Below are 16060 nucleotides of genomic sequence, written 5' to 3'. Positions count from 1 at the left end.
CGTGGAGACGAGCACTGCACTTGTAAAAATACTTCCCACTGCATCCTCCATCTCCTTTCACACCTTCCTCTGTTCACCTTAAACCAGCTCCATCTGTCAGCGGGACGTAAGGAGGCAGAGCAGGGTGAAGGCACGTTGATGCTGTTTACTCAGACCCTGACAGAGTCTTACAAACCTGATAATGAATTCAACTTTTTATTTTGACATTTCCAGGTAACAACACAAGTTTAAAACATACTGGGGGAGGTGTTCCACGTTCTTTCTACTTTTAGGTCTGTTGTTGCTGGGATTTAACCTGCTGTATTTTTAGGGCTCATTGGAAGAGGACACTTTTGTCCATTAATGGCGACAACGTAACAATTTTTGTAAATCGGGCACAAAACTTAGTTTTCTTTCAAACAACAACCGTCACAAACACTGGCATATAAAGGTTAATAGTCAGAAATTAATGAAAATATTTGTGGTATTTATGATTAGGACTGAAGTGGATTAGGATTAAAACGTTATGTAAAAGATACAGGAAAAAAATATTAACATATGTTACGTTTAGGGCGTTTTTGAAGAGGACACTTTTGTCTTTTAATGGTAACAACTGAACAATTACTGCTAAGTTATGTAAAAAATGGAATCGGACACTTTTGTCCTTATCAGGGAACGAGTGTTAACAAATAGCTGAAACCTTGTAGAATTCTAAGTTTGAAGCTGGAGAGCAGCAGATTCCTTCACAGGACCGACAGGAAGAAGTGGAGACAGAGAGTAAATGTGATTCCTGGTGTGTCTGTAGAGTCTGTTTGTGTCTGTTAGCATGATGTAGCGTATGGGTGGTTATCTCTGGTGAGATCCTGAAGAGAAGGAGGTTTCTGATGTTTCTAAATGAGTGGGTTCATCCTGGTAAGAAGCAGACAGATAATATCCTGACAAGCTTGAGGCCTCAGTTCATCAACAACCAACAGAGATCCATCTAAAACTCAGAGCCACGAGGAGATATCATTTACTGTTTTCAAGCAAAAAACTAAATCTGAGTCAAAGAGCTGAAAATCTATTGTTTAAGATGTGTAGTAGTAATTTAATGAGGACGTGCCCTTTGTTCACATGTGGACTTTGTTCGTGTTACTGACAGATTGAAACCAGGAGCAGGAACGTGTAGAGGACATGTGAGTTTTCTTGAGAAAATAAATGTTATATTTTTATTTACTACTTCTCCACTGAGTAAATGTTGAAGTGTGTGAATAATGGGGATAAATAAATAGGTGGAATAAGATAGAAGTGATGTTCATAATTAAGACTCTTAATATAATCAGAAATGATCTGTGGTCCTCCACACAATATTAAAGCTAGAACATCTCAGCCTTGTTGTTTCCAGTGATTTTGTTTTTGTTCCTTTGTATCCTGGTGGAACGAGGTTCCTTAGTTTATGGTTTAGTTTATGGACAGTCTGCTACACTACACAAGCTTCCTGGAGGTAACTGTATCCAGCAACTCACAATGGAAGAGCATTCTGTAGAAGCATTAAACTGATATTGAGAGAAAGTTTGTTGGACATATACCAGGTGTCTGTTTTTACTAACTCACCATTAATGGTTTGTTCAAGCTTATTTGGATTTTTGTGGGGAAAAACAGTCCTACTTTAGCCAGGAGCTACCATTCAAAATGTCATTATGTACACACATAATGACAATAAGTTAATCTTGAATCTTGTATGTTGTTTCAGTGACAGGATGGTGATTACATGAATATGGTCAAGTAACCTAAAAGTATTTAAAAAGATCAAGTGTACTGCAGTTACCCGCAACCTGAATGCTTGAGGGCGAGCTAGTGAGCATGTGCAAGCGGAACATGTTTTCCCAGAATACATCTGGTATTATGTTGTAACAGATCCCACAACCTCAAAGTTCTGGACAATAAGGCAAATTAATATGTTGGGAAAGGGAAGATCAAAAAATAAAATATAGTAAGAGGTACAAAAAGGTTTATCATAATTTTGTTGCAACAGACTCTCAACAAAGATTTCTAACTGAATTTTCATTAAAATTTTATTTATTGGTAACACAATTAATCACCCTACAACACAAACATCAAAACTAAACCTGCAGTGCTGCTGAAAAGATACTAAAAGAAAAGAATCCATCTAAACCAGGCATCACCAAATGCTGGACCCTGGTCCGGGTACGGATCCAGTGACGGTTCTCCCCGGACCCGTTAAAATTCTAATATCAACCCTTTAAGACCTGAACATCCGTGTGCGCACAAAAAGAAGCTTGCGGTACTTGAATTACCGTAACTCACAGATGGAACTCAAAGTGTGGTTGAACACTGGGAAGTTGCGCTTTCTGAAAAATAAAAGCTGCCATAGGATAATGATGACGCAGCGCTGCTGTCAGCTCCAGGTTCAGGAGCCCCAGGAAGAGAGAGATGTTTGGAGGAATTTGTTGGTAAAAACTAAGTCAGTTCTACCCTTGAGATGTCACAAAGGTCTTCCAGGCAAAAGCACAACTTCCCAGTGTTCAGCCACACTTTGAATATTGTTAACAGTGCAAACAACTGTGAGTTACAGTAAATCAAAATCGGCCGCTTTGACGGATCCTTCAGGCTTTAAATGGTTAATAAAGATAAATCATTCCTGCATGCGCCGCTAATATTGTTAATACGTCAGGAGCGTCATCAATGGCCAAGACAGTCAAATAGATTGTAGTTCTATAAGTTCAGACTATTGGTATGTTAAAAGTATAGACTATTACTTTGAAAACACTTGATATTTGACATTAAATGATATAGAAATGTGCGTACGTTGTTGATTTTATTTACATCAGGGTACACTATTTCAAGTGACATTAGATTCAGATCTTTGCTGGGAGGAAATGTCAGTAACTGGACCTCTTTGAGTTTGAATTGAATCCCCCTGGTCTAGAACAACCCACATAAGGATTGTATAACCACATTAACCAGACTGTGTGTTGGCATAATATGACATTTGTGCACTAAACAATGTAAACTGCAAATTAACAATTGTGATCAGAGCGTGTAATGATGATGATGATGATGATGATGATGTGATTTGTGTTGTTTTAGAAGTTGGAGGATGTTGTCAGCACATTTGACTGTGCTGTCCACTGAGTCCTGGTATTGTGATTCATGGTTGTTGGTTATGAGGTTGATTGTTGTTGTGTTATCTGCATACTTTAATGTTTTTACTGAGCTGTAGTTAGATAGGAGGTCACTGGTGTATAGTCCAAAGAGTTGAGGTGGAAGGACAAAACCTTGATGAACAAGATCTTTAGCCTTTGTCCTCTGTTCAGCAGAAAGTGGAGGATCCTAGATGAATGTAGGTGGTGTAGAGTGTAGTGGAGGGCTACATTGATGGTCTCTTAGTAGATCAGTTAGTGCTGTTTGCAAAGCAGACAGGAGTCTTTAACGGGTGTAGTTTGGGGTTTGAGGTGTGCCAAGAGGAAGAAGGTAAAGCAGTCTGTGTTGTGTTTTCCAGTTGTGTATGAATTTCCTCAACAAATGAGGTTATGCGTCTATATTCCTTATTTAATGTCTGATTCTATTTTAAAATGTCACAAATCATGTGGACATCACAGACATGTTCATGCCTACATTACGGAAATAATGATATGATTATAAACAACCCCCCCATATCTGAGAAAGCCCCACCCACTAACCTGAGATCGCCCAAACCCACTAACCTGAATGAACACCCTCGCCTCCACCCACTAAACTGAGAGCCACACTCCAGAAAATAGAGAACCAGAGAACAGATTATTCCTGAAACAGTCCAGAGACTCAAAGACACAAAACGGTAAGATTCACCTTCATTACACAACTGGGACATGAATAATCAAATAAACTAGCGTCTGACTAAAAAATACTCAAATACTCAAAGTGAAAGTAAAGAAACTAGCAGAAAGGCCTTTCCTGCTTTCTGTGCTGTCTGGTGTCTCATGAAAACAAGGAAGTGATTACGTTTCTGATTTAAAATTAATATTTCAAATTTGACCAGTATTATTACAGTTATTATGTGATTTATGATTTATGTGATGTCATTAAAAAGTTGCAGTGCACTTATATAGGAGATAAGGATTAAATATAAGATATAATTAATTCAGTGCCTAAAAATGATTCTATGTCCACTGTTCTGGATCATTATGTTAAATGAATTGTTTGACTGTTGTATTTGCACTTCTTAAGCTGTTGCTAATAAAAGTAGTTAATATTGTGCACATTATGTTGTTATAGTCTCATTATCAGTGTCTGGTATTCAGTGTCTGAACGGTGTAGGCCCAAGCCAACAGTTTGGTGAAGCCGTCAGGCTCGTCCGCGGCGCGTTGCGTGAGCGTCGTGTATTTGGTTCGTCCTGCACACAACTTCAAAACCTACCGGGAGCGTTTCAGAAGCGTTTAGCCCGGCAGACGTTGTTTACTCGCTCAGATTTGGCCATTTCCCCGGTTTATGTTCTTCTAAACATGCTTCTACGTGTGTAAATATGCTGCGTAGTTAATAAGTTTCGCTTTTGTCTGTTTTTTCGACCGGCAGTATTTTATTTTGAAAATCCACCGGATTCTCTTTGTTTTTTCTGTGTCCAGCTTCCGCCCAGTCGAGGTGGTCTGTGTAAATAGACGCTGCTTCGTAATTTTAATTAGTCACGGTAATACCGTATACCGCGGTAAAATGTCTTTGTTCAGTACTCGACAAGATTTATTAGAGTCACCCTGTGACGCATTTAGAAGTTCTGCATAATGATTACTCTCGCTCTTTCTAATAATGCATGTACGTACACTACTCACAATAAGTTAGGGATATTGTTATTTACATGAGTGCTTTTCCTATTTGGTCTGAATTTTAATGAAATAAGTAAAAGTTCCCTTTGATATTACGCATAATGTATGAGAAGAAACACCATTTTCATTAATTTAACATTTATTAACCCAAAAATTTAGACAATAACAAGAACAGCCCCAAATAACAAAAACTGACAATGTCAGTAGCGGATGTTTCCACCATTTGCTGCAATGACAGTATGTTTTGATGGTTGATATGTTGATTTTTATTTGTAGTATTTGGGTTTTATGTAGCATTTATATATATTTTTTCTGTGATTAATAGATTTTATTATATTTATTTGTCCTTTGTGACTCATGGATTATGAATTGTTGTACTGCACATAGTAGTAGTCTCCTCAGGGATGGTCCTCTGAGCCTCAAATCAGCAAAAACAAATAAATAAATGGATAATTATATAAAAATTCAGGCTGAGCAGCTCTGCAGTGAAACCATGACTGACTGGACTTTGTGTCTGCTGTGTTCCAGCTTCACTCAGAGACTAAATGGCTTCCAGATTAGAGGAGGATCTCTGCTGTCCGGTCTGTCAGGAGGTCTTCAGAGATCCTGTTGTTCTGTCATGTAGCCACAGCTTCTGTAAAGTCTGTCTGAAGAACTGGTGGAGAGACAAACCAACACAGGAGTGTCCAGTTTGTAAGAGAAGATCTTCAAAACATGAACCACCTGTTAGTCTGGTGTTAAAGAACCTGTGTGAGTCCTTCTTACAGGAGAGAGATCAGAGATCTCCAGAGGCTCTCTGCAGTCTGCACTCTGAGAAACTCAGACTCTTCTGTCTGGACCATCAGCAGCCAGTGTGTCTCGTCTGCAGAGATTCAGAAAAACACTCCAACCACAGATTCAGACCCATCGATGAAGCTGCAACAGATCTAAAGAAGAACCTTCAGGAAACTCTGGAGCCCTTAAAGGAGAAGTTAAAGGTTTATGAAGAAGTTAAAGTGAAGTTTGATGCAACAGAAAAACACATCAAGGTCCAGGCCCGACACACAGAGAGGCAGATTAAGGAGCAGTTCAAGAAGCTTCACCAGTTTCTAGCAGAGGAAGAGGAGGCCAGGATGGCTGCACTGAGGGAGGAAGAGGAGCAGAAGAGTCAGATGATGAAGGAGAAGATGGAGGCTCTGAGCAGAGAGATAGCAGCTCTTTCAGACACAGTCAGAGCCACAGAGGAGGAGCTGAGAGCTGAAGACGTCTCATTCCTCAACAACTACAAGGCTGCAGTGGAAAGAGTCCAGCGCTGCCCCCTGCTGGATGATCCACAGCTGCCCTCAGGAGCTCTGATAGACCAGGCCAAACATCTGGGCAACCTGGCCTTCAACATCTGGAACAACATGAAGGACCTGGTCTCCTACACTCCTGTCATTCTGGATCCAAACACTGCTGATCCAGAACTGATCCTGTCTGAAGATCTGACCAGTGTGAGGTTAGGAGATAAACAACAACTTCCTGATAATCCAGAGAGGTTTGATTATTACTGTTCTGTCCTGGGCTCTGAGGGCTTTAACTCAGGGACTCACAGCTGGGATGTTGAGGTTGGAGATAACAGATTGTGGTATCTGGGTGTGTTAGCAGAGTCTGTCCAGAGGAAGGGACTCATAGGATCTGTATTGTGGGGAATAAGGTTCTATGAAGGTAAATACTCATCATGTTCACCATCAGTTCCTCCCACTTTTCTCCCAGTAAAGAAGAAGCTCCAGAGGATCAGAGTGAATCTGGACTGGAACAGAGGAAATCTGTCCTTCTCTGATCTTGATACTAACACACACATACACACCTTCACACACACTTTCACTGAGAGGATGTTTCCATTCATTTACACTGGAGATAAACTCAAACCAGTGAAGATTGTACCAGTGAATGTCTCTGTGTCAGTGAATCAGATCAGTTAGAGATAAACAGGATGATTATTAATGTTTATTGGGCTGTAACAACTAATCAATGTCAGTGATCATATAAACTGTAGTTTTGTTGTCATGGTGTTGGGTCAGTTACGTCACTGGAACCAATGAAAACACATTTAATATCTGGTGGTTGGAACTAGATCATTGTGTTTATAGCTTAAGACACGTTGAATGTAGAGATGATAACTTTCTTTATAAAGGACCTGAAGCAAGCAGTATGTAGGACCTGGAGACAATGCTTCACTGACTTTAACCAATGATTCATGTTCTTGATTGAATAAATTCTCAAGTCTAATATTTGTGTTCCATGTGTTTGACTGGATTCTCTTTGTCTACTTTAAAAATCTGTTGATGTTTTTGTCATTTTTACGCAGAAATGTAAATATTTGTGAAGGATGCAAACACTGTAAAGCCAGGATGTCTTTGAGGAAGCCAAGTGAGACAAAAACTCTGATCTGTAGGTTTGTATGTGGTGGGGACATAAAAGAGCATGTTGCTGTACGTCACTATTTCATGTAATGGAATGAACTATTGGAGCGTCCAGTTTCCTTAAACACGCTGGTTATCTAACACTCACTGTGAACACACACCACTGCATCGTCCTCTTGACTTAAATAACTCATTTACTGCCCTCAGCTTAGTGCACAGCACAGATTAGTTTTTTACTGAATCCTCCATCACTGTGCATGTTCATTCTGATAAAGAAATGTCAAAACAAAGCTGCTCATCTACTATTTCATTCAATGGTTTGATGATGAAGGTACTATGTTGGTCTGAGGCCAAAGGAAACCATTGTCAGCTTGGGCTGGGCCATATGAGCAAAAATGTATATCAGTGACTTTTCATGTCTAATCAGGTGTTTACAACATTTTCTACTGGTGGGAGAAGAATTACTGCAGTAGATTAACTTAAAGAACTATTTCATTAGCATGATGAGTGAATATTGTGGAATAATAGTTACCAAGAAGAGTCACTCAGGATTCCAATGAAGTGAGGATCAGAATGAAAAGAAAACTGTAGTTAAAATACTAAACATTTACTCTGTAAATTTCACAAACATCGTTTAGAAAACCAGTACAGGGATCTGAAGGTTTGAACTTAACTTGGAGTTAGTTTTTTATTGTTATTATTATTTGAATGTGTTTGAAGGCAGAGAAAGACAAATTCCATTCAGGACAGAAACAAAGGATTATGAACCCAGCCCTGGTGTCAGTACAGTCTGATAAAAACAGAGGCAGCATGGCTTCCCTTGGCCTCCAGGAGGAAAGGCCGCTGTTTAAAGTATTACTTTACGTCACATGGAAAGTTCTGAACATAACAAGATCACACACGTCTCATCTGGTTTGATTCTGTTACAACCATCTTAACATCCTCATCCAACAGATGAATTCAATCACTCGCTGATACGAGGGTCAGCTGTAGGTCAGTGGTCATCTCACTCTGATCTTAACTGGAGACGACTGTCACCGTGGAGACGAGCACTGCACTTGTAAAAATACTTCCCACTGCATCCTCCATCTCCTTTCACACCTTCCTCTGTTCACCTTAAACCAGCTCCATCTGTCAGCGGGACGTAAGGAGGCAGAGCAGGGTGAAGGCACGTTGATGCTGTTTACTCAGACCCTGACAGAGTCTTACAAACCTGATAATGAATTCAACTTTTTATTTGACATTTCCAGGTAACAACACAAGTTTAAAACATACTGGGGGAGGTGTTCCACGTTCTTTCTACTTTTAGGTCTGTTGTTGCTGGGATTTAACCTGCTGTATTTTTAGGGCTCATTGCAAGAGGACACTTTTGTCCGTTAATGGCAACAACGTAAAAATGTTTGTAAATCGGGCACAAAAAAAAAAAAAAAATTCCATCAGAATCAAAAAAAAAATTTGTTTAGTTTTCTTTCAAACAACAACCGTCACAAACACTGGCATATAAAGGTTAATAGTCAGAAATTAATAATAATATTTTTGGTATTTATGATTAGGACTGAAGTGGATTAAAACATTATGTAAAAGATACAGGAAAAAGTATTAACATATGTTATGTTTAGGGCGTTTTTGAAGAGGACAGTTTTGTCTTTTAATGGTAACAACTGAACAATTACTGCTAAGTTATGTAAAAAATGGAATCGGACACTTTTGTCCTTATCAGCGAACGAGTGTTAACAAATAGCTGAAACCTTGTAGAATTCTAAGTTTGAAGCTGGAAGCAGCAGATTCCTTCACAGGACCGACAGGAAGAAGTGGAGACAGAGAGTAAATGTGATTCCTGGTGTGTCTGTAGAGTCTGTTTGTGTCTGTTAGCATGATGTAGCGTATGGGTGGTTATCTCTGGTGAGATCCTGAAGAGAAGGAGGTTTCTGATGTTTCTAAATGAGTGGGTTCATCCTGGTAAGAAGCAGACAGATAATATCCTGACAAGCTTGAGGCCTCAGTTCATCAACAACCAACAGAGATCCATCTAAAACTCAGAGCCACGAGGAGATATCATTTACTGTTTTCAAGCAAAAAAATAAATCTGAGTCAAAGAGCTGAAAATCTGTTGTTTAAGATGTGTAGTAGTAATTTAATGAGGACGTGCCCTTTGTTCACATGTGGACTTTGTTCGTGTTACTGACAGATTGAAACCAGGAGCAGGAACGTGTAGAGGACATGTGAGTTTTCTTGAGAAAATAAATGTTATATTTTTATTTACTACTTCTCCACTGAGTAAATGTTGAAGTGTGTGAATAATGGGGATAAATAAATAGGTGGAATGAGATAGAAGTGATGTTCATAACTAAGACTCTTAATATAATCAGAAATGATCTGTGGTCCTCCACACAATATTAAAGCTAGAACATCTCAGCCTTGTTGTTTTCCAGTGATTTTGTTTTTGTTCCTTTGTATCCTGGTGGAACGAGGTTCCTTAGTTTATGGTTTAGTTTATGGACAGTCTGCTACACTACACAAGCTTCCTGGAGGTAACTGTATCCAGCAACTCACAATGGAAGAGCATTCTGTAGAAGCATTAAACTGATATTGAGAGAAAGTTTGTTGGACATATACCAGGTGTCTGTTTTTACTAACTCACCATTTATGGTTTGTTCAAGCTTATTTGGATTTTTGTGGGGGAAAAACGGTCCTACTTTAGCCAGGAGTTACCATTCAAAATGTCATTATGTACACACATAATGACAATAAGTTAATCTTGAATCCTGTATGTTGTTTCAGTGACAGGATGGTGATTACATGAATATGGTCAAGTAACCTAAAAGTATTTAAAAAGATCAAGTGTACTGCAGTTACCCGCAACCTGAATGCTTGAGGGCGAGCTAGTGAGCATGTGCAAGCGGAACATGTTTTCCCAGAATACATCTGGTATTATGTTGTAACAGATCCCATAACCTCAAAGTTCTGGACAATAAGGCAAATTAATATGTTGGGAAAGGGAAGATCAAAAAATAAAATATAGTAAGAGGTACAAAAAGGTTTATCATAATTTTGTTGCAACAGACTCTCAACAAAGATTTCTAACTGAATTTTCATTAAAATTTTATTTATTGGTAACACAATTAATCACCCTACAACACAAACATCAAAACTAAACCTGCAGTGCTGCTAAAAAGATACTAAAAGAAAAGAATCCATCTAAACCAGGCATCACCAAATGCTGGACCCTGGTCCGGGTACGGATCCAGTGACGGTTCTCCCCGGACCCGTTAAAATTCTAATATCAACCCTTTAAGACCTGAACATCCGTGTGCGCACAAAAAGAAGCTTGCGGTACTTGAATAACCGTAACTCACAGATGGAACTCAAAGTGTGGTTGAACACTGGGAAGTTGCGCTTTCTGAAAAATAAAAGCTGCCATAGGATAATGATGACGCAGCGCTGCTGTCAGCTCCAGGTTCAGGAGCCCCAGGAAGAGAGAGATGTTTGGAGGAATTTGTTGGTAAAAACTAAGTCAGTTCTACCCTTGAGATGTCACAAAGGTCTTCCAGGCAAAAGCACAACTTCCCAGTGTTCAGCCACACTTTGAATATTGTTAATAGTGCAAACAACTCTGAGTTACAGTAAATCAAAGTCGGCCGCTTTGACGGATCCTTCAGGCTTTAAATGGTTAATAAAGATAAATCCTTCCTGCATGCGCCGCTAATATTGTTAATACGTCAGGAGCATCATCAATGGCCAAGACAGTCTAATAGATTGTAGTTCTATAAGTTCAGACTATTGGTATGTTAAAAGTATAGACTATTACTTTGAAAACACTTGAAATTTGACAATAAATGATATAGAAATGTGCGTACGTTGTTGATTTTATTTACATCAGGGTACACTATCTCAAGTGACATTAGATTCAGATCTTTGCTGGGAGGAAATGTTAGTAACTGGACCTCTTTGAGTTTTAATTGAATCCCCCTGGTCTAGAACAACCCACATAAGGATTGTATAACCACATTAACTGTGTGTTGGCATAATATGACATTTGTGCACTAAACAATGTAAACTGCAAATTAACAAGTGTGATCAGAGCGTGTAATGATGATGATGATGATGATGATGTGATTTGTGTTGTTTTAGAAGTTGGAGGATGTTGTCAGCACATTTGACTGTGCTGTCCACTGAGTCCTGGTATTGTGATTCATGGTTGTTGGTTATGAGGTTGATTATTGTTGTGTTATCTGCATACTTTAATGTTTTTACTGAGCTGTAGTTAGATAGGAGGTCACTGGTGTATAGTCCAAAGAGTTGAGGTGGAAGGACAAAACCTTGATGAACAAGATTTTTAGCCTTTGTTCTCTGTTCAGCAGAAAGTGGAGGATCCTAGATGAATGTAGGTGGTGTAGAGTGTAGTGGAGGGCTACATTGATGGTCTCTTAGTAGATCAGTTAGTGCTGTTTGCAAAGCAGACAGGAGTCTTTAACGGCTGTAGTTTGGGGTTTGAGGTGTGCCAAGAGGAAGAAGGTAAAGCAGTCTGTGTTGTGTTTTCCAGTTGTGTATGAATTTCCTAAACAAATGAGGTTATGCGTCTATATTCCTTATTTAAATGTTCTGATTCGTATTTTAAAATGTCACAAATCACGTGGACATCACAGACATGTTCATGCCTACATTACGGAAATAATGATATGATTATACACCCCACACCCACCCACTAACCTGAGAAAGCCCCACCCACTAACCTGAGAGCCCCACCCACTGACCAGAGATCAACCAGAGAACAGATTATTCCTGAAACAGTCCAGAGACTCAAAGACACAAAACGGTAAGATTCACCTTCATTACACAACTGGGACATGAATAATCAAATAAACTAGCGTCTGACTAAAAAATACTCAAATACTCAAAGTGAAAGTAAAGAAACTAGCAGAAAGGCCTTTCCTGCTTTCTGTGCTGTCTGGTGTGTCATGAAAACAAGGAAGTGATTACGTTTCTGATTTAAAATTAATATTTCACATTTTACTAGTATTATTACACTTATTATGTGATTTATGATTTATGTGATGTCATTAAAAATTGTAGTGCACTTATATAGGAGATAAGGATTAAATATAAGATATAATTAATTCAGTGCCTAAAAATGATTCTATGTCCACTGTTCTGGATCATTATGTTAAATGAATTGTTTGACTGTTGTATTTGCACTTCTTAAGCTGTTGCTAATAAAAGTAGTTAATATTGTGCACATTATGTTGTTATAGTCTCATTATCAGTGTCTGGTATTCAGTGTCTGAACGGTGTAGGCCCAAGCCAACAGTTTGGTGAAGCCGTCGGGCTCGTCCGCGGCGCGTTGCGTGAGCGTCGTGTATTTGGTTCGTCCTGCACACAACTTCAAAACCTACCGGGAGCGTTTCAGAAGCGTTTAGCCCGGCAGACGTTGTTTACTCGCTCAGATTTGGCCATTTCCCCGGTTTATGTTCTTCTAAACATGCTTCTACGTGTGTAAATATGCTGCGTAGTTAATAAGTTTCGCTTTTGTCTGTTTTTTAGACCGGCAGTATTTTATTTTGAAAATCCACCGGATTCTCTTTGTTTTTTTCTGTGTCCAGCTTCCGTCCACTCGAGGTGGTCTGTGTAAATTGACGCTGCTTCGTAATTTTAATTAGTCACGGTAATACCGTATACCGCGGTAAAATGTCTTTGTTCAGTACTCGACAAGATTTATTAGAGTCACCCTGTGACGCATTTAGAAGTTCTGCATAATGATTACTCTCGCTCTTTCTAATAATGCATGTACGTACACTACTCACAATAAGTTAGGGATACTGTTATTTACATGAGTGCTTTTCCTATTTGGTCTGAATTTTAATGAAATAAGTAAAAGTTCCCTTTGATATTACGAATAACGTATGAGAAGAAACACCATTTTCATTAGTTTAACATTTATTAACCCAAAAATATAGACAATAACAAGAACAGCCCCAAATAACAAAAACTGACAATGTCAGTAGCGGATGTTTCCACCATTTGCCGCAATGACAGTATGTTTCAATAGTTGATATGTTGATTTTTATTTGTAGTATTTGGGTTTTGTGTAGCATTTATATATTTTTTTTTTTTCTGTGATTAATAGATTTTATTATATTTATTTGTCCTTTGTGACTCATGGATTATGAATTGTTGTACTGCACATAGTAGTAGTCTCCTCAGGGATGGTCCTCTGAGCCTCAAATCAGCAAAAACAAATAAATAAATGGATAATTATATAAAAATTCAGGCTGAACAGCTCTGCAGTGAAACCATGACTAACTGGACTTTGTGTCTGCTGTGTTCCAGCTTCACTCAGAGACTAAATGGCTTCCAGATTAGAGGAGGATCTCTGCTGTCCGGTCTGTCAGGAGGTCTTCAGAGATCCTGTTGTTCTGTCATGTAGCCACAGCTTCTGTAAAGTCTGTCTGAAGAACTGGTGGAGAGACAAACCAACACAGGAGTGTCCAGTTTGTAAGAGAAGATCTTCAAGAGATGATCCACCTTTAAACTTGGTGCTGAGGAACCTGTGTGAGTCCTTCTTACAGGAGAGAGATCAGAGATCTCCAGAGGCTCTCTGCAGTCTGCACTCTGAGAAACTCAGACTCTTCTGTCTGGACCATCAGCAGCCAGTGTGTCTCGTCTGCAGAGATTCAGAAAAACACTCCAACCACAGATTCAGACCCATCGATGAAGCTGCAACAGATCTAAAGAAGAACCTTCAGGAAACTCTGGAAAGAGTCTTAAAGAAGAAGTTAAAGGTTTATGAAAAAGTTAAAGTGAAGTTTGTTCAAACAGAAAAACACATCAAGGTCCAGGCCCGACACACAGAGAGGCAGATTAAGGAGCAGTTCAAGAAGCTTCACCAGTTTCTAGCAGAGGAAGAGGAGGCCAGGATGGCTGCACTGAGGGAGGAAGAGGAGCAGAAGAGTCAGATGATGAAGGAGAAGATGGAGGCTCTGAGCAGAGAGATAGCAGCTCTTTCAGACACAGTCAGAGCCACAGAGGAGGAGCTGAGAGCTGAAGACGTCTCATTCCTCAACAACTACAAGGCTGCAGTGGAAAGAGTCCAGCGCTGCCCCCTGCTGGATGATCCACAGCTGCCCTCAGGAGCTCTGATAGACCAGGCCAAACATCTGGGCAACCTGGCCTTCAACATCTGGAACAACATGAAGGACCTGGTCTCCTACACTCCTGTCATTCTGGATCCAAACACTGCTCATCCAGAACTGATCCTGTCTGACGATCTGACCAGTGTGAGAGGAGGAGATGAACAACAACTTCCTGATAATCCAGAGAGGTTTGATTATTACTGTTCTGTCCTGGGCTCTGAGGGCTTTAACTCAGGGACTCACAGCTGGGATGTTGATGTTGGAGATAACACAGGATGGTTACTGGGTGTGTTAGCAGAGTCTGATCAGAGGAAGAGACACATAGAGTCTGGATTGTGGGGAATAAGGTTCTATGAAGGTAAATACTCAACACGTTCACCATCAGCTCCTTCCACTGATCTCCCAGTAGAGAAGAAGTTCCAGAGGATCAGAGTGAATCTGGACTGGAACAGAGGAAATCTGTCCTTCTCTGATCTTGATACTAACACACACATACACACCATCAAACACACTTTCACTGAGAGGATGTTTCCATACATTGGAACTGTGCATAAACTCAAACCAGTGAAGATTTTACCAGTGAATGTCTCTGTGTCATTGAATCAGATCAGTTAGAGATAAACAGGATGATTATTAATGTTTATTGGGCTGTAACAACTAATCAATGTCAGTGATCATATAAACTATAGTTTTGTTGTCATGGTGTTGGGTCAGTTACGTCACTGGAACCAATGAAAACACATTTAATATCTGGTGGTTAGAACTAGATCATTGTGTTTATAGCTTAAGACACGTTGAATCTAGAGATGATAACTTTCTTTATAAAGGACCTGAAGCAAGCAGTATGTAGGACCTGGAGACAACGCTTCACTGACTTTAACCAATGATTCATGTTCTTGATTGAATAAATTCTCAAGTCTAATGTTTGTGTTCCATGTGTTTGACTGGATTCTCTTTGTCTACTTTAAAAATCTGTTGATGTTTTTGTCATTTTTACGCAGAAATGTAAATATTTGTGAAGGATGCAAACACTGTAAAGCCAGGATGTCTTTGAGGACGCCAAGTGAGACAAAAACTCTGATCTGTAGGTTTTTATGGGGTGGGGGACATAAAAGAGCATGTTGCTGTATGTCCCTATTTCATGTAATGGAATGAACTATTGGAGCGTCCAGTTTATTTTTTTTTTTTTGGTATTTGTGATTAGGACTGAAGTGGATGAAAACATTATGTAAAAGATATAGGAGAAAATATTAACATATGTTACGTTTAGGGTTTTTTTGAAGAGGACACTTTTGTCTTTTAATGGTAACAATGGAACAATTACTGCTAAGTTATGTAAAAAATGGAATCGGACACTTTTGTCCTTATCAGGGAACGAGTGTTAACAAATAGCTGAAACCTTGTAGAATTCTAAGTTTGAAGCTGGAAGCAGCAGATTCCTTCACAGGACCGACAGGAAGAAGTGGAGACAGAGAGTAAATGTGATTCCTGGTGTGTCTGTAGAGTCTGTTTGTGTCTGTTAGCATGATGTAGCGCATGGGTGGTTATCTCTGGTGAGATCCTGAAGAGAAGGAGGTTTCTGATGTTTCTAAATGAGTGGGTTCATCCTGGTAAGAAGCAGACAGATAATAACCTGACAAGCTTGAGGCCTCAGTTCATCAACAACCAACAGAGATCCATCTAAAACTCAGAGCCACGAGGAGATATCATTTACTGTTTCCAAGCAAAAAACTAAATCTGAGTCAAAGAGCTGAAAATCTATTGTTTA

At 39.4% G+C, this 16060-nt stretch overlaps 3 protein-coding genes across 3 annotated transcripts in view; 2 read left to right on the top strand and 1 right to left on the bottom strand.

Moving 5' to 3' along the window:
- LOC125006495 (dedicator of cytokinesis protein 3-like) overlaps positions 1-16060 on the bottom strand; it is a 148339-nt gene that overhangs the window by 109729 nt on the left and 22550 nt on the right. The window lies entirely within an intron of this gene.
- LOC125006449 (nuclear factor 7, brain-like) lies at positions 5324-7028 on the top strand. The gene has a single exon (XM_047582494.1). The coding sequence runs from the start codon at positions 5324-5326 to the stop codon at positions 6719-6721; it is 1398 nt and encodes a 465-aa protein (XP_047438450.1). The 3' UTR covers positions 6722-7028.
- LOC125006448 (nuclear factor 7, brain-like) lies at positions 13085-15214 on the top strand. Its single transcript, XM_047582493.1, has one exon. The coding sequence runs from the start codon at positions 13507-13509 to the stop codon at positions 14905-14907; it is 1401 nt and encodes a 466-aa protein (XP_047438449.1). The 5' UTR covers positions 13085-13506; the 3' UTR covers positions 14908-15214.

This window comes from Mugil cephalus, chromosome 4 (genome assembly GCF_022458985.1).
Source record: "Mugil cephalus isolate CIBA_MC_2020 chromosome 4, CIBA_Mcephalus_1.1, whole genome shotgun sequence".
Lineage (NCBI taxonomy): Eukaryota > Metazoa > Chordata > Actinopteri > Mugiliformes > Mugilidae > Mugil > Mugil cephalus.
This window is presented reverse-complemented; position numbering and strand designations above follow the sequence as displayed.